The 26,039-nt window shown below is 39.8% G+C and overlaps 1 protein-coding gene across 1 annotated transcript in view; it reads right to left on the minus strand.

Annotated features, from left to right (window-relative positions):
- TRPM3 (transient receptor potential cation channel subfamily M member 3) overlaps positions 1–26,039 on the minus strand; it is a 279,898-nt gene that overhangs the window by 34,261 nt on the left and 219,598 nt on the right. The window contains exons 10-19 of the mRNA XM_026064041.1: positions 25,234–25,334; positions 23,280–23,414; positions 20,639–20,689; positions 14,681–14,716; positions 14,395–14,535; positions 12,936–12,965; positions 11,502–11,791; positions 10,421–10,649; positions 7,652–7,819; positions 6,585–6,710 (exon numbers count right to left, since the gene is read on the minus strand). Of these exons, the coding sequence (XP_025919826.1) occupies positions 6,585–6,710; positions 7,652–7,819; positions 10,421–10,649; positions 11,502–11,791; positions 12,936–12,965; positions 14,395–14,535; positions 14,681–14,716; positions 20,639–20,689; positions 23,280–23,414; positions 25,234–25,334 (1,307 nt within the window). The remainder of the gene's footprint in view (positions 1–6,584; positions 6,711–7,651; positions 7,820–10,420; positions 10,650–11,501; positions 11,792–12,935; positions 12,966–14,394; positions 14,536–14,680; positions 14,717–20,638; positions 20,690–23,279; positions 23,415–25,233; positions 25,335–26,039) is intronic.

The following is a 26,039-nucleotide window of genomic DNA, read 5'->3' on the forward strand; positions in this document are numbered from 1 at the left end:
TCTAGAAACACATACTTAAAAAGTCCTTAGTAGTAAGTGTACAGCTAACAGGCAAAAGAAGATAATATTATGTTTACTCTTAACTTCATGCTCAACTTCAGCGAGAAGTGGCAGGACTGACTAAACAAATACTAAAATTAAGGTGTCCCTTTATATTTAGAAGACTTACTAATCTAATAAATGTTCTCTTTTAAAAAACTCTTTTGTGAATAGTAGACTAATAGTGCATTTTAGGTTATATGTCCTGAGCAAATTCTTACTATTTAGTTTGTGGCAACGCATATAGCTTGTAGTACACCTGTACGTGAAAGCAACTGCAAAAATTGAGATATAATTGCCCTATATAGGTATGCAGGGACTGCACCATCATGCTTTTATTGAAATGTTTCTATACTGTTTTTATGCAAGTAGATCAAAGCACTTTAGTACTTTTATATTAACTGAAGCAAACTTTCAACATTCTTGAAGATACTATTGTTCTCAACCACAATTTAAAAACGTGGAAAACGAAGCCACTGAGACAACTGTTAAAGAGAACAATGAGCTGCCAGACATGCTGTCTTTCAACGCAGAGGCCCCTCTTTTATCTGTCTCTGTGTTCTCTGATTCAACAGGATGTTCTGCACACACTTCACTATCAGCGTCAAGTGAGCTATTTGATCTGGTTCTAGTTCCTTGCAGGAAAAGGAGATGATTTATGACCACAAAGGCCAAGCAATTCCCACGTATTTAAAAGTAAGAATCACAGTCTTTCCTTTTCTTCTTTTTTCTGGGCCTCATGCGAAGCCGTGTGTGCATTCCTTTTACATGGAGATTTACTAATCATGCAGGTTTTTTATCATGTAAAATATTATATTTTAATAATAAACTGGTGACCACATTTTTTTCCTTCAGTCAATCTAGATATTTGTAACATTACTTACATATATGATCCTAGATACCTGCTGTCTAATATTTCTATTGCATTTAATTTACAAATTTATTTTTTTCTCTGGTGTTATTACTTTCCATGTAGTCCCTTATATTCTTGAATTTGACTATGCACAGAAGCTGCCTTTCATATTTTTACCAAAGTGGAGCAAAGACCAAGGACACAAGTATGGCACTTGCTGATATCCTCTTAGAACTGCAGACTACTTTGATGAAGTTATCTATTTGTTTTACCTTTTAATGCCTGTTCAGATTTCTAAGTTCTTTACCATACATATATAAAACAATGTATGTAAAAAAAAAAAAAAGATGCCCCCATTCTGATTCTCATTCAGAATAAAACCTCTTAAAATCTGGAAAGGGTTTCATAAGAAAAGAAAAGGAAGTCGCTTCTGAGTGGAGGAGATGGTTGAAGGGTTCTCATTAGATAAGCAGATAGTCTGCAAGAACGTGAGACCTACTGAATATAATTATAGTAACAGAGACTATGCAGCCTTCACAGAACCCTGCATATCATTACCTGAAGACTACAAAACCAAACTCATTCCCACATATAGATCAAGGACTGGCTATTTGGGAAAAAAATGGATTATGATCTGAATGCTTTGAAAAATTTCTGGCTTAAGAAATTACTCATTTCTTTGCTTCTCTCTACCTCCCGACTTTGTTTTAGGGAAAGCTGCCATCTGGTGCTACAGAGTTTCCCTTAGCTTTTCATGAGGCTTTGTCTCTGCTGTCCTCTTGTGCTCAAGAATTTTGCAGGAAAGATAAAAACGAATGCTGGCAGCTTTAACAAATAAGCAGCACAGTACTTCATTGAAGGGGATTATTTATGAGAGTTTAAATCCTTCACAATTTTATAAATTTCCCATTTCTGAGAGACCCTCAGCTGTCCCTGAAATCAGTGAGCTGGGGTGTTTTTAGCATAATGCTCTTTCAGTACCTGGATTTATGTTTTAGTTCATGGATGCTGATTTCCTGCTTGTTGTTGATTTCTTGTTGATAAATAGTGCTGTAATTTTGTCATGTTATAATTATTTCTGAAATAACTATGTACCGTACAATACTAACCTTTCCCTTCCCCCATGCTACAGATGGGGAATTGCTCTGTGATGGCTGGGGATTAGATTTGACCTAATGTCCCCAAATGTTAATTACATCACAGTACAAACCATCTGAAAAGCCTCCCCATTAGAAATATATGGAAATAATGGAAATAAGGAAAAAACGTAAGTCCCTGGATTAACAGAATAGCTGCAGTGCTGAATGTGAATAAATGTGTTTGCATTTGAAGGGAGAAGCAATAGGGTGAGAATAACTCACAACACTGAGTGTAGGCGGCATCTCTTTCTCTAATACACAATTCTGTCCATGATTCACTATGAGTCATGCAAGGTAAGCCTGACAGCAGTGCAACATGTGAAGTACAGTACAACTGCATCATTTTAGCCTGAGGGGCTGGCTGATGAGTGCATTCCTTTTACATGGAGATTTACTAATCAAAATTTCAGAGTTTTTTTTTCCCCACGCATTTTGCTTTATTTAATTGAGGACTGTTTATTGATAGAGAACCAGGACACTTCTGGGGAGTGTACTTCTGAATTGAAATATATTCTTTAGAGAGCGGCATGAGATCCTATGATATATTTATCTATTTATAATTGAATAATGGGAATTTGAATCCTGATAATATGATCATAGGCTCTTCAAATTTTATCTTTAGTGAAATGTATGTGCTACTTACAGACTTTCCTAGTATTTACACAGAACTGGTGAGGAAACTGTACATAGCTGGGTGGATATCTGCATACCCCATTGTATCCTACAGCACATATGGAAGTGATGCCTCCATGATAGTTGTTTCAGGGTACAGTTCTTTGCCTTGAACTACTGGTAGGGAAATATGTTTAATGCCTTTGAATTATAAGCATATAAAATAGGATTTTGCACATGCTCAGCAGTTCTTTAAGCTGAATATAGAGAACACATCTGAAACACTAGCTGCAGCCTTAGGAGCTCAGTCCTCCAGACTGCTGAACACTGTGAAAGAAGCGGAGAGTGCCAAAGTGGTTGCTTAGCAGCTGTGCAAGACATTTCCAAAGAGCTTGGAGAAATGGAGGAAATTCCTCATTATGGAGAGGGCCAGCACTGGCCTAGCACCTTGCAAGTCCCTAAAAAGTCTCAAACCATAGTTTTTTAGAAGGTATGAAGGGGTGCCTAGCTGTTGTGTTGGTGCCTTGTGCAGATGTAAGAGTGCTGTGAGTGCACTCCTCCCTGATGGAGGTTGGTGAGATGTGGGCAAGACAGAGATGGAGAAACTCCAGATCCTTGGACCAGTGGTGCCCATAGCAAAATGGTCTTCAAAACAATGCCAAAATGCCTTCAAGCCTGTTAAAAGTATCCTCATATGCTTATATTCCCATGTGTGAAAGTAAGTACATGCAGCATGGCATAAAATAAAAAATAAGAAATGGCCATTTAAAGTTCATCATAATTTTAATTTGGCTGTAAATGGAAACCACTGTGGCAGTTCTAGATAGGATGGTTCATGTATTTGTCCCACTAAGCCATAACTGATGTGGTACTGATGATGCTGACATGCTCATGATGGAGGTCGCATGGGATGATGTATAACCAAATAGTCTTTTTAGAAAAAAGAAAAATTCCCTGTCCCTATTGCATAGACTGTAATTGGGCCTGGCTGTTGTACCTTGCTTTAGTTGGGTCACATAGAGGGGCAAAAGTTTGCTCTTGCTTCGGTCCCTGTCCTGGGACAAAGAGGTACGAGTGCCAACTTGGCGACCACCAGCCATGTCCTGTGTGGCGGGTTTCTGTCCTCAGCTCTTTCAGATGCTACCGTTAATGGGCAGCCAGATCTCTCAGGTAACCCCACCACGGAAAACAGGTCTCAGGGTTGTGGGAGAACAGAGTCTTTCTTATAGACAGCTTTCCTTCTTGCAGACGAAATAAAATTTTTGCTTTAGCACAGGTTGCCTGTAGTCCCCCACCAGCACCCAGTGACCTTGCACAAGTCCCGATGTTCAAAGTTTCCCAACTTAAGAACTGCATTTTTCCTGATTTAATATTTAGCTACTTTTACTAAAGAGAAAAGGCTAAGCATACACAACATGAATGAGATACGTATCATCCCAAAGGCCAACACTAACCAGCTTTGCTGTTGCTGAAATGTCCTAACTCAGACTTTTCGTGTTGTCTATGAAAGCCCAAACTTCTTATTTGATATAAGGAATTAGAACAAAACAACCAAAACAACAAATAAAACGCCCTCTAAAAGGCTTTATTGGGTTATTCTGTATTCTGAAATAAGATAATTTACTGAGGAACTCTGATGTCCTAACTATACGGCACTGAATAAGGATGGGGACAGTTCCAGATACAGCTTCCAGAATCAGCATTATCTTTGTATGAGGCTAGACCATCGGTTTTTTTGACTAACCCCCAAATCAGTCACTAAACTAATGTCCTGGTCAAGACATAGTACAAATACAAAAGGTCCTTGGCCTTTAGATTTTAGAGTCCTTTTACTCCTCTTGGTCTACTACTAAGGATTAATGACTGGCAGGTCCATGCAGAAATTGTATTAAACTGCCTGGTGCTGAGGCAATGATGGGAGTGGTACTCTAGCTTGTTTTTGTGAATATGCTGCAGAAGGCAAGTCTGTTGCCTAGCGTCAAAGTGTTAAAGAAATGTGTGCCCAGCACTCTCATATACCTGTCATAATTTAAAAGCAGGTGTGAGTAACAAATAGTTTACAGTGAATAAACACTTCATGTTTATATAGTATATCCCAACATTCACCAGTCCTCCTTTGAGAGGAGCATGGCACAAAATAAACATATATTTGCATACAGATGCACCTATGTGGGGACTTATTTCACTGTTGCTGTATTCTGTGATCACATTATTGTGTGCAAATTAGGTGTGAAAGAATATAAAAATCACTGTGGCCCTGTAGTTCATCCACTGTGCACAAGCGCAGTCCAGAAGAGCAAACTGACTCTCTTGTTCCACCATTAAGCACTGGCGAAATCTCTCCATCAGGCAGTCACCTGGGTTTAACAGCAGAGGGGACATTCAAAAGAAATCAATCAACTGAGCTTGTCTAAATGTGATCCTTTTATGTCAGGGGTACTTTTATAAAAATGCATATGGACATAATACTGCAGGAATACACAGACTTGAGTAGTATTCATTGGGAATGATTAGGAATAGAACTAGGTGAAATCATTTGGATGAATAGTTTATTGGCCAGAAGTGGACTTTTGGGCAGACCAAAATGCTTTTTAAGTTCACCTTTTTTTTTGTTTAAGCTTTAGGGCAAAAAACCCTCAGAAACCCAAACCAGGGGAAATTTTGGGAAATATTTTAAACAATTGTGCACCAAATATCTAAAAAAAAAATAAAACTACAGTAAATGTATATTAAAAAAACCTATTCATTTATTTTGAAAGGAAAAATATGGAGAATAATATCCATTTGATTTTGAATAAAAATAAAACTAGTTAAGAAAAAAGTTCATCACTGAACCAAAAAAATCAGTTATCCGAACAGATTTTATTATAAATGCTTCAGCAGCAGGTGTTATGAATGCTATGATTAGGGGCAATGACTGATCTGTTGAACTAGAGTTGAAAATTTGATTAAATGTTTGTGAAATCCCCTCATAATTATTTATTAATCTTAATAAACCATGAATAATGTCCCCTTAATATAAGTGTGACTAAAGTGAAGCTTCACAAAGGTGCTTCCTGAACAGTCGCTCAGGGATTTTCTTGTCCATGGAGAAGAGGCCAGATCTGACTTATGCCAGGACATTTGACTAAGGCCAGAAGGAAAACCACCCCAAACTTCAATCTAAAAAAATTTTTTTTTTTTATTTAAAATATGTCAGGCAGGACCATTCTCCCTGACACTGTGCCTGAAGGGGACAAGATATAACTGTATCTGATATCTAACCACAGACATATATGCAAAGGTCTCTTTGCTAGCAAATCATTCTCTGCACCACTGACGGGCATTGCTGCCATCGCTCTAAAGCTGGACAGAAGAAGCCATATAACAGTCCTAAAGTCCTAAAACTCACTACAGATCGTATAGGCAAAATATTAAGTCAGTAGTAGGGGGCCCAAGATTTTGTTTCTAAAATTGCTGGACTCCATGGAAACAATTCTCACTTCTATAGAAAAGGCTGTATCTGTCTGAAAATTCACTGGAGTGATGCATCAAATTTGGGGGAGTAGCTGGGCAGAGTCAACGACAGGAAAGAGCAACAGGACTGTCAGCACACTGAAAGGAGAAGGAAGGGAAGGTCTGAGACTTGTCTGGAAAAGCGTGTACAGTTCAGCACATCACTTCCTTGCATCAGGAGTCAGAAGGTAAAAAGGAAACACAGTATTGTAGACAAGAAACCAGGAGCTGGGATAATTGCAGAGAGATGGAAGTGACTTCTTCCCCAAATTTCTACCCATTGCCAAGAAAAAGGCGGCTTGCAAAGTGCTTATTTGATTTGAATAGGCACTTCATGAGCCGATCAGAAGCCAGGGATAGTAAATCACCGTTAGCAGCTCATGGGCGGAGAACAGCCCATTGCTGCTATTCTGGCTTCAGGTCTTTCCCAACAGCCAGGTTCTTGCCTGCAAACGGGTCCTGTAGGTGGGTCTTGTGGGCTGCTCCTTCCGCTTGCCTGCATATTGGGTCCCGTAGGCAGGTCCTTCTGCCTGCCTGCAGACAGGGTCCTGGGGGCAGCTCCTGCTGTTTGCCTGTGGGAAATAGTCTGTTTTTTTCTTTTTTTTTTTTATTTAACCAGGAAAAAACCCTCTTATTTCTACTCCTCTGTCCTGATCTAAAAGAACTGGGTATGAGTTTCAAGCCTTTCAAAGACACAGTCAGAACCAAACTGAACTGAACTAAGCTAAGGCAGGATTGTTAACTATTACAATATTAGCCTGAATTAGAAAATGTCCAACAAGTCTGAGAACAGCAGACTGGAAGTAGGTGACTTGCATAATTTTCAGAGAGTTAGCTGTTTGATTCTCTCTGTGGTGTAAATTATTCATCTAAGGCTATGTTACTACTGCAGACAAGCCCTTCCTTGCATAGTTCTACTGAGCTATGGAAGCTCTTAGCAAGGGCTGAGCTGTCTAGCTACTTGCTTATGTCTTCAGTGGATTAAAAATTGCCTGTACATATATGTGAGAGGCGCTGACTACAAATCCACAAGGAATTTTGAAGAATGTTTTCATCATTTTTCTTCCCTAATTGCACACTAACTTGCACTCTAATGAAGTGAACTGAGAGAAAAAAGAAAATCTCTAGCTTTCATCACTCTCTGGGCATCTCCATCCCAAGGAAGACTTAGTGAACATCATTTCTACCAGTGGTGCCCAGTCATCTGTCACGGCTGAGTGCTTTCAATTCTGAAATCTCTTCAATTTATTTCGAACAATGAAGCATCGAACTGAATCAAAATATGAGGATGTTATATCACAACGGGATGCTTCAGCATCATCAAATCCTGCTGCAACATGAAGACACAATGATGCTGACATACACAGTTTAAGTCCCACCAAACAGAGGGGGCTGTTGAGACTATTATCCTGTTCAGATGCTAAAATTAGCCATCAGATAGCCTGCAACACCCACAGAGGTGGGAATAGCAAACTGCCAGCACTGAAGCTGATAATTTATTGTCAGTTCTTACGGTGAGTTCCATGTCCTCCTCTTCTTTTTCTTTCACTGTTTTTTCTGGTTCCTCTGGTTCCTTCTCCTGAAGATGGATCTCGCTGGCTTGAGACATGTAAGGCATGTCATCTTTGTTCTTGAACTCCAAGCTGAGGATTGAAGGAGGAAGTAGAATTCCTAGAATTACCTAAAGCAATAATAATGATAATAATAATCATCACAGTAAACAGATTACAATCATGGTGGTTGCTTAGTATCAAATGGAACAACTCCCTCAGGACATTTGGGAAAAGAAATATACTTGTGCATGTGAGTTTCTATGGCAATATACTATTTGTCACTTGGGGTAATGCTTTCAGAGCTCTGTGATGAAACAAAGCATGTAATTTCCATTAGCATTGCTATGAGTGCTGTGGCTAATTGACTCTCCTGAATATTTTATCTGTTTGCTTGTCAGATGCATATTGTTACCCACTAGAATACATTTACAAAACATTACATAGACTCAATGGCAGATGGGACCATGGATGCATTCAGACCTTGAACCTGCAGATTTCTGCAACGTACATAATAGACAACGTCAGTGTAAATGACACACAAGAAGCATTAATTTAATATAACTTAATATATAACTTAATATACCCAGGTAATACAGGTCAAGGCATAAGCATGCCTGGGTCTGAGAAGAGACAAAGCCAGCAATAGCGAACACTGACATGCTTAGCTATGCAGTCTCCTTAGATTTTGCTTCAGTAACCTGGCAGCCATGTAATGTTCATATTTATGCCAGCTCCTTGCTTTCTGCATTCCCTCTCTTGTGCAGAGGGATTGCAGAAATCATTAAATTTACCTTGTGCTGATATGTGCAATGCACAATGCTTGAGGTCAAATCCATAGTATAACTAAGGACATATCATAACAACATAAAAAGAAGCGGCCTGTCTGTAACTGGCAAACACAACAGATTTTTTTCCCCCCAAGTTCTCGGGGAAAACAATTTTATTATACATCTTTCCCTAAAAGACAGTGAAACCAGACAGTTAGGCTGTTGGCATGTCAGAAGAGGGAGACTGCTTGTGCTCATCATACTGGCAGGCTGCATGTGTGTTGCTGAAATCATCCAAATTACAGTAATTAGGAGAAGTTAGAACATGTGAACCCTGCATCCAGCCTCAGACCAGCTGAGCACTAAGTGGCCTTGACTCTTCCTGCGCTCATGGGAAGAGGATACCATTGGACAAGGATGTGTTAAAGCAGAGGGTGTTACCTGGTTTCCCAGAAAGGCTGTTTTTAAAGACAGGCAGAATTAACAATTGTCTCTGCCCCTCGCATTAGTGCTATAGATCCCTGGTGAGACGTTAAGAGAATTAGATTCAGCCTTCTTGCCATTTGCCAGTTTCAACTGCAGAAAATTGTTCATGGGAAATAATTCATGACTCATGCTTGCAAATTTATTTCTTTGACACCCTGCCTCTTGCTTGCATAGATTGTAGCTTGCTTTGCCTTTATACGAGGCCTGCTAATGAGCATCAGTGAGTAAAACACAGACTATAAACTGAGTGAGGTATGCTTTTGAGGCCCTTCTGTTACAAGAAGCTGAGGGGCAAAAAGAGTTTGTTACCTTTGATTAATCACTGTGAAAAGAGGTTCTATTTTATGTCTTAAGAGATGGAAACTGTAAAGAAGAAAGCATACAGTGGGAAATGAGTTGCTGCACTGGGCCAGATCTACCCAGGTGGAATATCTGCAAAGACAAGCGGTGAGCAAGGGACCAAACCCTCATGAGGGGCAAAGGGCCTGTGATGTGATTCAGAAAAACAGGTAGTAAAGATGACGTGGTGGATGTCAGATGACATTGCTATTTCTATCTGTAAGCAGCACAGTATTTAAATGCAGCCCCTGCAGGAGGATAATGAGAATCTTATCAGTCACTTATCCTCATTCATCATTGTTACTAGATTAGATCCAGTATGATAATGATACATTTAGTCATAATCATTCTCACCATTACCAAACATCATTTCATGCAGCAAAACAGCCGGAGCAAATATCGCTTCTCACACACACAAAGCTAATGCAGGACAGAGAATCCTCCTCTGTGAAAATATTTCCCTATCAGCTGAGAGAAAGAGGCAATTCCTGGTTTTGTACTGACTAGTGAGTACTTCGGTGAATGTGAAAGATGCCAGCCCAGTTTTTTTTTGGACAGAAACTTACCTCACAGAATCCACCTTGCTCTGTTAGCAGTTTTGCTGGTGGAGGTAAAGCTTAAATGGCTTTGGAAATAGAATTATTCCCTAGATCCCCTTGGGCAGTCCCTTCAGATCAGTCATCAGGAAGATCGGCAGGGGCTTGCAAGAAAATTTGTATGGCTCACTTTGGTCTGTTCTGGGGAATTGCTCCCCAAGGTCATCAGATCAGCACCTTGCACTTGCAGTTAATTCACTTACACACACTTTTTCTTTATTTATCTTTAGAAACCTTGGCTAACCCCTCAGGTATCCAGGCAGGGTGACATACAAACCTGCTGGTGCAATTCCTACTCTGATAACTCTCACTGATGCTGGAGGTGGCTTTGAGAAAATCTAAGTAATGTGCTTTGAACTTGGGTTTATGGTATTCTCCCTGCTGAAAAGCTGAACACAGGAAGGAATACTCCAGTTAACGCCATTATAAATAAGCAGCCGAAACACGGTTAATAGAGCTGGTTGTTTCTAATTTATTGTGAGCCCTGTCACCATCTATTAGAACTGCTCTACTGTTAATTTTATTTTAAAATAGTGCTGACCTTTAGACCAGAATTTTTGCGCATCCGGAGACGACCCATCCACATGTCCGTGAGCAGCATCTGGCTGCAAGTGTGAGCAATGAAATCTCTGTGCTTGGCTGCCACTGCGAGCTGCAGGCAAGTGGCATTGCTCCAGTTCTTCAGCTCGTAGGTCAGCAGTTTCATCGCCAGTTGCTCGTCCTGCTTGTACGACTGGTCCAGCAGCTCCACCGCCAACTGGCCAAAGTCCCTGCAATGGGGGAACATTTGTTCATTTGCGTCAGCCCGAGCGGCCTGCCGCAAAGAGAAATCTCCGTAACCAACAGCCTCTGCAAGGGGTGCATTGCCTGCCCTCACACAAGTCGTGATGGTGACTACACACATGGAAACCCACGTTTTCAAATGTTAGTGGCTAATGGTAGGCACATAAATAAGTGGCCTAACTTAGAAGTGCTGAGCACCCACACCTACCAGATGTCTGCTCCCACCTGCCTGCCCACCTCCCTGACATTTTCTGGTTGAAACCCACTGGTTGTCTGCAGCTTCGTGGATCGCTTTTCCACTGCTTGCTCATGGTTTTACGGTCAAGTACCCTGGAAAGAGGAGTGTTTGATATCCTTTTTAAAATTCTCATCATTTTTTATGTCTCAGATTTTTAATATCAGAAAAGATAATTATGAAATCTAGTCTCACAGATTGCTCACCTAAACATGAGCTCTTTGTTAATTACTGCTTCTGCCTGAATATCATCTTCATAAGGTTTTCAACAAGCGTTTTGCTTGGGATAAATACAGCGACTTGAAAAAGGCACAGAAAAGGTTGCAGCCTGACTCTTGAGGCCTCATGAAGAACATATAGGCAGTATAGATATTTCATTGCCTTCTTGACATCTTCTCATTTCAGAAGTTATACTGCTAGCAACACTGCTTCTCTGGTAGACAGATTGCTTAAAAGCCATTTAGACTTTCTCTGAAGGGACTGTATTTCCCCTACAATTTAGAAGTGAAAGCAAGGCACAGAAAAGCAAACTTTTGGGAGGTTCAGCAGGCTCCTCTTTTTTTTTTTTTCCTACCCAAGAGAGTATGCATGAAAGAAAATCCACCTGGAATTACGGTTCAGCTCTTGGGATATGTCGTCCACCATGTCATTTTCTGATGCTTCATGGGCCATGGCTTTGCAGAGTTTACAGGCCACCAGTGCTTTAGCCATAGCCTCCTCCCCATGCTGCCAGAAGAAGAGGGCCATCTTCTGACGCTTCATCAGCACAGCCCACACCATCAGCTCATGAAATGGGAAGGGGAAATGGTTGATCTCAGGGTCATCCAAATCAATATCAACTTCTTCTTCTCTTTTCTTGGTTGTTTTCCTCCCTCGCCTCAAAGGGACATCATCCTGTGAGAATTGTAGAGAAAGTTTTTTTTTCCCAATGAAGGGGCTTATTCAATTCACACACGGTACTGGAGTCAATACCTGAGACATCAAATATTTTCCCTGCAGGCCAGCCCCTTCAGATCTTTTGGATAAAATATTTCACACAATAAAATAGCAAAAAAATATTGTTCCATGCAAATGAATTAATAAGTCAGTACCCACATTTCTAAATACAGGGAAAAAGAGCTTTGGACGGTCACTCTAAATTGCTCCTTCTCCCTAATAATGTGAAGCACAATCACACAATGTCCAGAACAATTTTGGAAAAGCCGCCATTAAAATAAAGCTAAGAATTTGCTCTAATTATAGAGTCTGTTGGGACACATCCACCTCTTTCCACCTAGAGAAGGTGTATCCAGGGGATGTTCCAGTCTACTGGACATTTCTTCCCTATTTATGCTTTACGTTTTCTCCCTTTATCCTCTCAGTAGAGTAGGAATCTCCTTTCTTCACTCCCATTCTTACTTTCTATCCCATGTTTATCCCTTCTTCCTCCAGCTTCATGTTGTTTCTCTTGCTAGACTGCCTTGTTTTTTTTTCTTTCATGCCTCATTTTAGCCTACTGCTTTTATCAGATTAGCTGACCTAGTCTGTGCTGCATCTGGGGGTAGCAAAATGAAAGTTATGGTATAAAACAAGCAAACAAACAACACTATCTCTTTGAAGCATCAGGGTAGCCAAAAGTGTCAACAAAACAGATGGAAATTTGGACCATGTAAAGATTTCTGCATCATGCTACCAGTTCTACAAATGCTTCATTTCTCTGAAATCTTTTTAAGCTTTATGGATATTTGACTGAAATACTGCTTGGACTGATAGACTGAAATATTTTGTTTAATCTTCAACAAAAGAAATCCGATGCAGAAAGGAGGAAAACCCTTCTTTTCTTTTACCTCTCTGCTGGAGTTATATTAAGAAACATTTCGTAATTTGGCCTTTGCATAAACAAGTTATCTGGATCAAAAATACACTTTTTGTGGCACTTTTTTCTCATTCAAAACTTGAGAACAACTGTTGGTGCCTACATTATTGTAAACATTATGTTGCTAATACATATATTTGTTAAAAAAGGAGAGGATATTAGGGTTTATCGCAGGTCACTTACCTCCATTCCCAACAGTTTCAGGGCTTTTGGCTGTACAAAAAAGTTAGGAAAAATGTTATTTCTCTAGAAACATGATCAAAAATTACAACTATATGTATATATATTCTGTGTGTGTATATATATACATATACATATATATATACACACACACTCAAAATATTATGCAATAATTATATTATCAAATTATTAATTATATTATTAAATTATGATATTATTATGTAAATATATAATATAAATTGAAGTCAACATTGAGTTCCAACCTATTTCAACAAAACAAACAACAGAAGATGTATGTTTGGATTCAGGCACAAATTACAGATGGTTCAAGGCTGTTTAGTGGATTGGAGATAGGAATCACTGGTAAGAGACACTGGCATGAGTGAGTTTATCTGGAGTGCATCAATATTTTGAGTATTTCCCTGGCACACTTTTACTGACAGCTATGAAGCTGCTCTGCTTGCCTGGCCCAGGGTCTGCGAAGTCTCGGCTTGCACACTTTCCTTAACAGAGTGGCTAAGGGAAGGAAGTCTCTTCCAGCACAGAAAATTACTACCCTTCCTCTCAGAAGTGAAATGTAATACCAGAGAAAGTATTGGGAAAGAAACAAACCCATTTCAGGTGTTTGGCTGTAAATGTTTTACTGAGCTGTTGTTCTTTACGGTCACTTACAACAATATTCGATAGTGTGTGTTGCTAAAATCTGAACCGAGACATGAAACGACATTGTGACATAAAAATAGGCAAAGAAGGAACCACTGCTACAAACCTGACTGGAAACATGATCAGATTTTGCTTTGAGCTGGATTGGGTCAGTTGCATTATGGATGACAATAAATATCTTTTATGTTTCAGAAGGATAGTAATTTTACTTTGGATTCATGGTAGTGTAACCTGTCAGACAAGAAAACCTCAAAAATACAGAACAGTATTTTTGCCATGGGCCCACTGACTCAATGGGAGACACATCGAGCCAATAAAGCTAATTTTGAGTTATGGGTTTCCTTGCCCTGATATCTTCAGATGACAGTCAAGAAGATGAGTCCTGAGCAAGGAAGTGCTTCTATCAAAACACAGTTTTTTTTCAAATCTGTCTTGAGTGTCCTACAGTATTATTGGGACAGATCAAAAGGCTCTAGTCTTTGGAAACTATGGATACTCCCAACTACAGATTTTAAAGCCAGAAGAGACTGTTTTATATCTTGGTCTTACCAAGGCAGCAGAACAGCCCCACCTAAAAATTTTTACATCAAACTCTACAAAATTGCAGCTTGTGTCAGGGGCTGACTTGCAGTATATTGAAATAGCTGCTAAGTACGTGATGGAAATGAATCAGCAGACAAAACAGTGTGTGCCTGTGGATTTTTGCCCCCAGCCTCGAACCATCTAAGAAACTATTGTAACTCATTTCCTCACTGCCARTGGGTACAGTCACACCAATGGCAGATAACTTGCTCCTTACCCTCTTGGGCCCAAACAAATTGTGGTACAGCGTTCTGAACCGCTTTCGGGTATAGTTGCAGCGATACGCTCCTCCCATCAGGTACTCTATCACCAAGCCAATATCTATCAGACTTATCCGATAATCAGGAGGTAAGTTTCCCTACAATGAAAAGAAAGAGGATTGTAGGGGAGGAAGAAATGATTATTACTGGTGTTGTTCAATATACTTTATAACTATGTTAGACTAAAACAAATTAAAATAGTTAAAAACAGGAATGTATTATTATGCTGGTTAATTAATTCACCTTAAAATAGATCCAACCGAAACCTGGATATTCTCGCTTGGAAAGAAGACATAAGTTAAATAAGAAGGTGAAGAACTTGTTGACAGCAACAGACGACAACATCAGTACACAGTACTCGTATTCTTCAGCTGGGGAAACAAGGAACACGATTGCAGAACAAAAAGCAGGAGGATCAGCACACTTGAAAGGTCAGGCAGGGTTGCTGAAGGCTAGTCTTGCTAGAGAGCACCTTTGCCACACCCTCTGCCCCCACATCTTCTGCACCGGCATCTTGCTGGGCTGCCTCATCTGCTCTGCTGCGCCACTGAGGTGACGTCATGCGATGTCGTTTGCTCACATGAAACCAGCTCCTATGTGTGATCTTCACATCCTGACGGGTTTCCTTCCCACAGTTCAGAAGAGGAACAGCGGGGTGGAAAGAGCTGCCTTATCAGCGTATCTACTCTAAACGACAGCGCATGAGTTACTGTTATTGCTAGCTGCTAGAGGCAAGGTAGCTTCTGGTAGCCTCTCTTCTTGGAATTATGCACAAATAAATGAATAGCTTTGCTTAAATTTTACACCTAGTGTGAGGAAAGTATCACTGATAGTTGTAATAAACAAAATTTCTGACTCCATTCTTGGCTAATACTTTGGGGTTTTGGTCAAGAAGAAAAATACAAGGCCAGCAATTTCCTAGACTATCCCTTCTTGCACTCCTGAAATATTTTACTGAAAAATTCTCTAAGCACAGTAATCTCTCTATCTAATTTCCAGCAGTGTCAGAGACCTCTTGTCCCATATACAGAAAGATGAACTGAGTTTGTGGTGGGGGTTGTTAGCAGGATCCTGGGAAAAATTTCTGTATCCTTGCTCTCCCATATCTTTTCCTTTCTTATTCTCTGTTAAACATGCTATGAATTTCCAATGTCTTCATCATGCAGCTTTCATTGTTCATGTACTCCCTTGCATATTTCTTCCTTCCCTTTATTGTCAAGCCTGAAAATGGCACCACTGGGGTTATGAATTCTGGGATATTGCCTGCAAGGGCAATATGCTGATCCCTTTACAGGAGAAAAGGGCTGAGGGGAAGGGATTGCCCAAAATCTAAAATTTGCCTTCCTCTCCATATCATTGCCTCTGAATTGTTCAGACATTGTTCGGCGAGCAGTTCCTTACCAGAAAAGAGGGTATGATTCAGTAAGTTGGGAACAGGTCACCCACAGCTAGAGATCTCATTAAGAACACCATAGATTTACAACTCTGTCCTGTATGTCATTGTGCAAAAGATGTGACTATTCATGAGAGATGGAAAAAGAGGTAAATTATCCTTCCATGAACTGTGAGCGGTAGCCTTGGAAGAAGAAAATTAGTCTAGTAAAAAATTAACTTGTATGGTCAACATTGTAGAAGGACCAGGAAATTGCAATTTTTAGCTTCAAACTTATTCAAAACACTCTAATAAAATAATCACATTTGCTATAATGATATACAGCACAGATTACAGTTAGCCTGTAGCTCTCTTTATGTGATCATCAGAAGAAGGTTAATAATTCACATAGAACAACTTTTACGACTGCCGCGTCTTGCTGGAAATATCTGTGCGTTTGCCTGGCTTCTCTGCAGATGCGCTTATTAGATTCAGAGCAGAGATTCACTAATGGGGAACAGATGGCACCTGGCCCTTATATGGCTGCAGAAGAGATGAAATGGAGGCAAAGATCCTCCTTCCTCTTCTCCTTCAGCCAAGAAGAACAAAGGCTATTTCTGTCTCTGCTCACCACGGTGCAGAAGAGTCAGGGAGGGAGGGAGGGAGGCTTTGCTGTGGTGTGCTGTCCCTGCCAGTGGGCTGGGATTTGAGAGGGTGGGGGACAAATATCAAGCAAATGGGGTGGTAAAAGGTAAGCTGCCAACTACCTTTCAGTGGTGCCCCTTAGCACAGACCTTTGCACTCTTCCTACTCTTGGCCAATCTGATGGGGGGAATTGCTATGTCCTGCAAAACCATATCAGATTATTTGTACCCAATCATTTATATTTTGAACAGTTTAAGAAAAATCATCATAAACCAAAAATTAAAAACCATTTTTTTCTTTTTTTTCCTTTTTTTTTTGGAAATGGTCTCCTCTTTCCAGAATGCTTTAAGGCAATGAAAGTTTTACTAGAACAGGGAAGAAAGCACTGGCAGCAGTGGGGATGACTAAGCTACAGTTGTAGTTCTTCAGAAAATTCCTGTTGTCTCAGGAATAGTATTAGACACTAAAACTGAATGCTTTGAAGTTACTGAGTGACAAAGAAATACTTGAACAATTAAAACAAGCATAGCAGGCAACAGGGTGCAGTATATACTGGGAAATTTGACTTTCTTGATATAGTTGTTCTGATTTCTAAAACTTCATAAGGATATTTAGATACAAAATTTCCAATAAAGTAGCTTAAATGAAAGATGCATCTGACTCTCCTAGAAAATGTTGAAATGTTTCACTGAAGAAAACTCAAAAAACCATAGCAGTAATACACTTTTTATACCAACATACATGTATATGTGGCTCTGTGCTGCTAACAAACACAGGGTTACTTCCCTAAAGTGAGGTGCTATGGTAAAGCTTTGGACTACCCTTGTGGAAAGAGTTATACACGTGCTGAAGTATTTGCTGTATCAGCAGACAACACTGAACTACTCTGACAGTGGTAAGTCTGTTTGTGAAAGCAGCACACTGGTGCGAACGGACCAGAATCCCTCCAAGAACAGCAAAAAATTGAATCTACTAATTCAAGTAGAGCCAGGCTGGTCAGGAATGAGAGAGGAGAATAGCTGATTTGGGGATAGGATCGGTACCCTGATTAATAATCAATTAACCTATCAATGCTGAGATAAGCTTTCCAGTGCTAATGCATTGTTCTTTTTTTTTGCAGTAACTTCCATTTTAAAGCTGTAACTAATCAGTTATAATACATTTTCACTTCATATATGTTTTTATATTCAACAGATGATGAACCTCTGATTTTGCATTCTGAGGAATAAATAGTACTTAAAAAAATTCTGAACAGCAACATATTACCTGCTCGTTCTCTGGAAATGTAGAAATCTAGAGGCAGACCAGAGCAAAGGACTTTGAAAACATGTATGACCCAAGAGTGAATTAAGACACAATCATTATATACCCATTTTTGGAATAAAGAAGAAAACCACCAATCTCTTAATTTCCACTGTTCTTCATCAACCAGTTCAGCAGGGGAGGATTTTTTCTGATATAACCAGTAGAGGGCAACCTCCACTTATGAAAAGGGTGTCAGGCACAGCCACTGTTTCTTGGTTCTTGCTCTGAACCCATCAGTTTGCACAGTCAAGGGAGGAAAGTCAACATTCCGTGTGAAACTCTGTACCCCGACTAAGATACCAAAAAGGACATTGAGCAAACGATGGCTTTGCCCCGTATGCAGTTACCAAACTGATCAAAAAGAGAGAAGAACACAGTTCTCTAAAGCAGAGTCGTGGAGGAGTAATTTGCCTGGTTAATTGATACATACAGAATTTAAGCCCTCTGATTACTGTAAATTCTTTTAGCACGTTTCTCCACACGTGTGTGTGTGTCTGTGTGTGTTTAAGCTGCCAGAGGCAGGACAGTGGCAGTGTGACTTCCTTTCTGTAGCACAAATTCTCCGCTATGCCAAGGAGTCAGGATAGCCTTTCAAATCAAAAGGAAACCTCCCTGAGATTTATACAGATAGGTAATATAATGGCAGTAAATTAAATATTGTATGATTTGTAAGCAGATGTTTTCTATTTCAGAATTCACAATGGTTAAGAATATAAATAAGTTTTTATAGCATGCACCCTTTTGCATAGTGCAGGTTTTAAAATTAGAATGCATGCACAAAAACTGCAGAGTATGCATATCCTTTAAGTGTTGTCTCAAGGTGTCATCCTACATTTTTTGTATTTATGCTTTGTGATGCTGTAATTAAATCTCAGAGTTTAGGTATCTGGCTTCAAAATGCGTATAAACACGAAAACTAGCTTCAGCGCTGTGGTCTGGTTTTCATGCATGGTGAGGCACTTAAATGTCAAATAATGATGTCCATTAAGAAGTTATTTCCACGGAGATGCTTTCATTTAAACTGGTGTCAGATCTGCTGACTGATTTATAGCCTGGGTGACAGGTAAGCGCTGTGACTGCTCGGTTGGCAGGGCTATGGCAAGCTGTCAGATTTCTGCCAGTGACCCGTGGATGTTCCTCATCACTGACATAATGAGAAATACAGTCACAGAGGTGCAGTTTCTGATGAAGGTGCTGGAGGACTGCCCCGAACTGATTATTTTCAAAGCCCTTAACTATATTCTAATAAGAGTACACTCCCACTTTACACAGTGGGCGTTTCTGAGGCTTCAGATGTGGGGAGAGGAAAGAAAGATACATTTAAGGAGAAATCACCATCACCTAAATTTTAGCAGTCACTGTGGCTAAATAATGTCATTAAATATGAATGTAAGTATATTTAATGCCAATTTATGTCAATGTACACCTATGAGTAATGATCCTTTTTTTGCCTGTCCTCGTATCTTCTTTTCAAATGCTCCTTTAAAAATAAATATTTTATTAGGGACTCTGGGAAAATATATACACTCAGTCAATATATAAATTGTTTGGCTTTCAAAAGAGGATATTAGAAAGGTGGTATTGGGGAAGAGAAGGACTTAGAAAAGGAATCTGTTTTAATGTAAGAAGACAGATGATATTTGTTTAAAACATTTAAAGGCACATAAATAACTGCACATTTAATAAAAAAAAATTCTATTAACTTGCACTTCAAGAAGAGCAGCCAGCCTAAATGCACTCTAACTTTGCTCTGCTCCATCCAAGGGGATTTATGCATTAGAACAGTTTCAAGTTCTGTAGACATTTCATACTTTCTGATAGTCACTTAATAGATTACATATAAGTGAGCAAAGATGATGCCATGTAACACAGTAAACAGAAACAAAAACATCAGAACTTCCTAAACATTGCTACTAATTATACTATAGGTTTATTTAATAGAAAGATGGTGTCTGAAGCATTGCCATTCCCTTCCCCTGTTTCCCTTTAGTTCTGCCCAGCTCTCATGGACAGAAGAAACCACCAATCTGTGCTCTTACAAAATTTTTCCATTCCTGTTTCTGTCTTCTCTCTAGCTATTCCCATGTAAAGAAATCTCCGTGCACTGATATACTACCCTTGAGGTCTGTGTTACATAATGTCCTAGGTGGTAATCTACACGTGCTTTGACAGAAAATTCAAGTTGATGAGGTCAGCTGCAGGCTCAGTCTCCTTCCTTGACCCATATATTTAGGAGAAAAGAGACTTTCATTCATTGCTGCTGCTGTAACACCTTTAATCCTGAATACACTACTAAGGTTATTTGGTGTCTCCTTCCTGTCACTGTATATTTCTGTATTTCTCTCCTACCCTCCTAATGGGTCTTTCGAATTCAGGATGCTTGAAATGAACTTGACAAGAGGGCAGGGGAAAGCTGCACTACTTCTTTTGTATGCTTCTGCAGAGGGACACGCTTACAGTGTACCACACAACACAGCATGAGGAACCATTTCAGTGAACTATGATCCAGCACAAGGAAAATGGATATTCACAGACTCAGGAGTTAAATTAACAACATGGAAATTAGCTTTGAGGTTAGCTGCAGGTATGGAAAAATACAGATAACAGCATAAATCCACATGGTATGTAAAGCCTACAATTCCATTAGCAGAAGCACTAAAATTGAAGCATCTAAAACCATGGAGAAAGCAAGCCAAGTAACTTGCTGATTGTGCATTATATGCAAACCCTTCATATTCAGGACATTCAAACAGAGCATTCTGGTATGGCAGGGGAAGCAGAAGGCTCTGACTGAAAGCTCATGCAAAACAGAGACTGTATCTAGCTACAAAAAAGCAATCATGACATTATCTCCAACCTACCGTCTATTGGACTCTTACCTTTTTGACGTCCCTGACTAGATGATACAAAGTGTTGGACGGTCCATGTCTCTGCAAAAGACAGATAAAGAAGAAAAAATAGTTTTGCACTATTCAAAGACCTTGCGAGATGTAAATGTTGAAATGGCTTTCTCAGCTTAGCAGTTTAAAAATCAGGCAACCGAGAGCACTTCTATTATATAATGTTATCAATTATTTTAGAATCAATTACAAGAGCATTATTTCACCCAATTTCTTTTTTGTCCAAAGCACTTCTGTAACAAAACCACAAGTACTGCCATACAGGGCTAGATAGGAGCAGAACGGGGTGCAGAGACCGGGAGGGGGCTGAAGGGAAAACAGCAGGAGAGATGCAACCTTCCAGCACCCGCAGCCCACTGTTGGCAGCTCGGAGCGCTCCTGCACCAGAGGTTGTATCTGGGCTGATGACCACTAAAGGCATGTGCAATCTGTGAGCTTGTCCAATCTTTTTTGAATCCCATCTGACATACAAAACAGATGATGGTAATAACTCACCCAATTTTAATTACATGTTGTGTGGAGAAGTATTTTCTATTCAGCTACTTTTTTGACTGCTGCTGATATTTTCAGAGACTTTTATAGGAGGTCTCCTTGGCTGTGACTGATGATAGATATGAGAACATCACTGCACGTGCACAGAGTCTGTTTCCCTACTATGCTGCAGTTATCAATGTTTAACTTGATATGCACCAGTCAGTAAGTGTGATTAGACTTTCCTGCAGTTCTTCACATGCAGCTTCAAATTTGCCTATCGTGAATGGCCCTGCATCACCTTCAGGTCCCTTGTTCCTTCTCTATTTTTCAAATCATCTCACTATTTTTCAGATCATCTCTAAATAGACTGAACAACATTCATCCCAGCACAGGCACTTGGATGAATCTGATAGTAAGCTCCATTTGTGCTGAAAACTGAGCATTTATTCCTACCCACTGTTTTCTATCCTTCGAGTATTTAATCCACAAAATCCTTACCTTCTACACCATGAGAAGCCTAATTTCTTTAAAAACCTTTAAGGATTAACATTGTCAAAAGGTTTTGAAAACCCAGGTGTATCAAGTGCATCATCCTTATTCTCTTGCATGTTGACTTCAAAAATGGTAATAGGTTTCTAAGGCTTGGCTCCTCTCTACAAAAGCCATGTCACTTTTTTCCGTTGACATAAGATTGATTCCTGTGTCTATTAATTCTGTTCTTTATTGTATTTTTACAAATTTGCCATGGCAGAAGTCACTCGTGCTGGTCTGTAGTTTTCCAGGTCACTCTCAGGGCTCATTTTAAAGTTTGGCACTTTTCATTTGGCCTTTTATTCCTTTAGTGCTGATGCTATTATGGACGCAGTATGTCATATACCACAATTGGTAGTTCAGGAATTTCACAGCCAAGGTCTTTTTGAATTCTTGCATGAATAATTTCCAGTGATTTCTATAGTTTACGTAAAAAATTTCTTCTAAAAGGTCTTCTCTTAGCTGTAGAACTGAAGACCTTCCTCAAACTTATTCACTGTAAAAAATGGCTGCAGTACAAGAATGACACTGCTTACCTCTGTAGCAAGAAAGCTCCTAGGCTTTCTTTTCTTAATACATATATGCTAGTATAGGTAGGCAAAGTTCAAACCAATCAAAAAACAGATGGAAATCTCTTGCTCTAGGGCAGCACAGGTACCTGTTCCTCTATATTTTGCACAAATTTAATAAATTCTTCTTGTATTTGATATTTTTGAAAGACTGACTTCTGGTCACCATCTGTATGAAACATCTCTGGATAACAGCCCGCAGTGTGGCAGATAATGATGGCAATGCTTTGAAAAGTACTGGCAAAACAAAGCTTTTGAAAAGCCTTGTGCACTATAACACAACCTCTTTTTGACAGACAGACAGAAGAGCTAGACAATTCCTGAAGATTTTTTCCATACCACTCAAGCAATTTTAACTTCTTGCTTTCTCCCATTAGGCAGTTATGATATGTATGCTGGAATGTGCTTTGGAGTGGAGAACTGAGAAGCAATTTGGACCTGTGCAGTTTTATATTTGTTTTAAGGGTGAAGATATAAAACTCACAAACAATATTTTAAAAGTCATAACTATTGTTTTTGGAACATTCTGTGAAAACATGCGGAGGTCCTTCACTGTAGTGTCACTCAGGACTCCTGAAATTACCAGATTTTACCTTTAAAGTCAGAATGTCTTCCCAGTAAGGTTGCTTTATTTGTCTTCTGGTGTCTGAGTTTAACATTTGCAGGGTTTTTCTGAAACCATGGAGAGCCTCAGGAGTCATATCTGACCATCCCACAGGTGCTAACTTGCCAGTTACTGTCTTCCAGCCCGTGCAGTCTGCCTAAATCTAAGGTCTATCTTATTGGAATTACAATGACCAGAAATCAGCTGGTAGTATGTGGTGTTTAATTTATGTGTCACGAAATACACACAGGGACATTAAGTGGGTGAGTCACAGAGAGCTCCATTACATGAGAGACAAAGCTAAGAGACAATGTGGACTTCTGATATGGAAAATTTCCCCAGCAGATGTTGGCTGCTTTGTGCATCATCATGTCATTATAGTATGGGTGGGAGCTAAAACAAGGAATACAGAGATAGAAAATTTGCCTTAGGTTGGCCCTACCGTATTGTACAATTCCTCTAGCCGGGAGATGGTGAGAAAACGATGCATGCTTACTCCATTCTCTATGAGTAATTTCACAAAATCCACTCTGTCCAACACCAGTGCATCCAGCATTGCTTGCTCAAGGGAGCCCACCTGCAAAGCAAGCAATTAACTCAGGCTGTTCCCGGGTACTGAGGGCCATTTCCAGCTAGTTCTGTCACCCTGGCACAGGCAGACACTTCTGCCAAAATCCTGGGGGTTGCTTTGCTAAGCCTCAAATGGGATAATCACAGTCTATATCTGTTTCTCTGATTCAGAGAAAAATGAGTGTCAGTGTTAAGATTAACATACTTTAGGAAATCCAGATTAGCACCAGGGAACTGAAACCTAGGGAACTGGTGACCACACCTCTACTCTGTTTAGCATCTCATTATCTTTATTTCTTGCTTCCTAGAGAAACATTTTAATTATATTGAATATATTTATATGTATGCACACACACTCACTTTAATTCAATCCTTATGAGCCTTCCCCTTAGTTTGTGGTGTTGAAACTCAAGGAAAGTTTGAAAGTTAGAAAACAGAAACAGTTTCACAAACAGTAATTCCTCAAAGGGCAAAATGCAAGAGGTCTTCTTATGCATAACTTCTTCTTTTCTATCTCTTTCAGATTGGTGAGAGACAAAGAGATGGGAAGGTACTTCATATTTACAGTTTTTAGCTTGCAAAATGATCGCAGGCTACAATATTTACAAAAATTGTCACTATGATGTGGTGATAGAGTGATATCAGTAGTGGCAGTTTAGTCCCATCTAAAACTCTGCTGCATGTTGTTACACGCCTATGCCCAATATTGAAGGCATGAGAAACAGTCATGTTGATTCTATAGCTGAAAAGGTATAGATCTTTTAAAATCACAGCTTTTAGGGGCAGCAAGCTCCAGAAATTATGTTTAAAATAAGTATATTTAAAAAGGCATTTTCCTATGTTATAATTTTTCCATGGGGAGATGTAAACGCTCATGTAATGATGGGGCTAGCATATGAATTTTTTGTGAAAATGACATAGCAAGTGTCACAGTATTGAATATGGTGATTCAGCTAAACCTTCTGAATAAAGATGTCGGGGGGGTTAAGGAGCTGCGGGTGGAGGCCAGGTCTCTCTGGTCCTCCTGAGTGACTTTCTACTGCTGTAAAAACTGCAGCACGAGATGGAGCTGTGGCACGGCAAACTGCTGCTCTGCTGCACCACATGGGGTTCAATGCGTGTGTTGAAGTTCAAGGTATATTTACAGCCCTCCCACGGAGCTCTCCCACTGAGCGGCCTGGCCGCGGTGGCCCCTCACAGGGAAGGTGCTGGCCAAGGCAGCAGCTGGAGCCGGGGTGAAGCAGGCAGGCTGGCATCCAGCAGCACCAGGCACAAAATTGGGTTTGGAGCCACAGCACTACCGTGGTAACGTTGCAGCTCAGCTCTCCTGTCCACCTGATGACCTCCAACACCTGTGCAGTGTAATTTTGATGTCCAGTCATCAGCAAATTCAGTATATAAAAACATATAGTATGCAGAGCTGAAATAAGTTCTGCCTTTCATTTAATTTATAGCCATTATTTATTTTACCATGACTTTGAACAGACACTTGCTTTTCTCAGTATTCAAAATGTTTTTTTTAAAACACTCAATGTGTTATTTCCTATCTTTCTGAAGGTGTCGTCTTTCAGCGTTAAGGCATCGCTAGGTGTCATCATTTCCTTGAACAAGTGAACATTTTAGCATGTTTGTAACCTTGCCTGCCTTCGGTAGCTATGAACGGGAATTCTGCATTTGACTAAGAACATGACACAGTATATTTTAAACCCTCACAAAATTGGTTCAAAACCACCACCACCATAAAAAAAAAAAAAAAAAAAAAACGCATTTAATGTTCCATAAAGTTTAAAATGTTTTCAGTAGAAGATGCTGTGTGTATACTGTACCGGCCACTGTTGCCCATAAATAAAGATCTGACTGCGGGCGATGTCTACTCTATTCCAGGCTAATGCGAGGCTCAGTTGGTCGGGAGCAGATGCATTAGCTCCTGTGTATATAGACGGGGGTGCAGGGAAGAGAGGAGGAGAAAATAAAACAAGACATACTTTAGACTCAGTTAACAGTCCACCGTAATAATCCCTCTTAGTCAGAAGCCTCACAGATGTCCATGTCATTTCTGCAACTAATTTCAAATTAAAACAAACCCAAACCTTCCATTGCCCCTGTAATAAAGTACTGATTCTCAAATCTGAATCTATCGTTCTCAAATTGTCTCACTGACATTAATAATTACTGTACAGTGCCCTTGAAAAGGTAAGTGTTATAACTGGCAGATTCATTTGTGGTGGAGTGCGCTGGTCTCCCTCCATTCAAAGAGGAAGCAGAAATAGAGTCCAAGAGTRCTCCTGCTCCAGTTGCAGGAATATACATATATACACACACACACACACACGCACACACACACACACACACATTTATATACATGTGTATGCATGTGCATCTGCACGCATATGTACACAGACACATGCATCTACAAATAAGTTCAAATCCCATGAGCGCCCTTATTTAAATAAACATGCATTTTGTACATATCTTTTATGCATTCCTGCCTGATGAAGGAGGATTCATGCCAGCAGAACTGGCCTGAATGAGCTGATCAACAAAATAAGTAAAGTGCCCTTCAACTTTTAACTACATGCTTGCTTACACAGATGAGACGATTCTATAAATGCTCATTTATAAATGGTCTAAT

This window comes from Apteryx rowi, unplaced genomic scaffold (assembly GCF_003343035.1).
Source record: "Apteryx rowi isolate R43461 unplaced genomic scaffold, aptRow1 scaffold_207, whole genome shotgun sequence".
Taxonomy (NCBI): domain Eukaryota; kingdom Metazoa; phylum Chordata; class Aves; order Apterygiformes; family Apterygidae; genus Apteryx; species Apteryx rowi.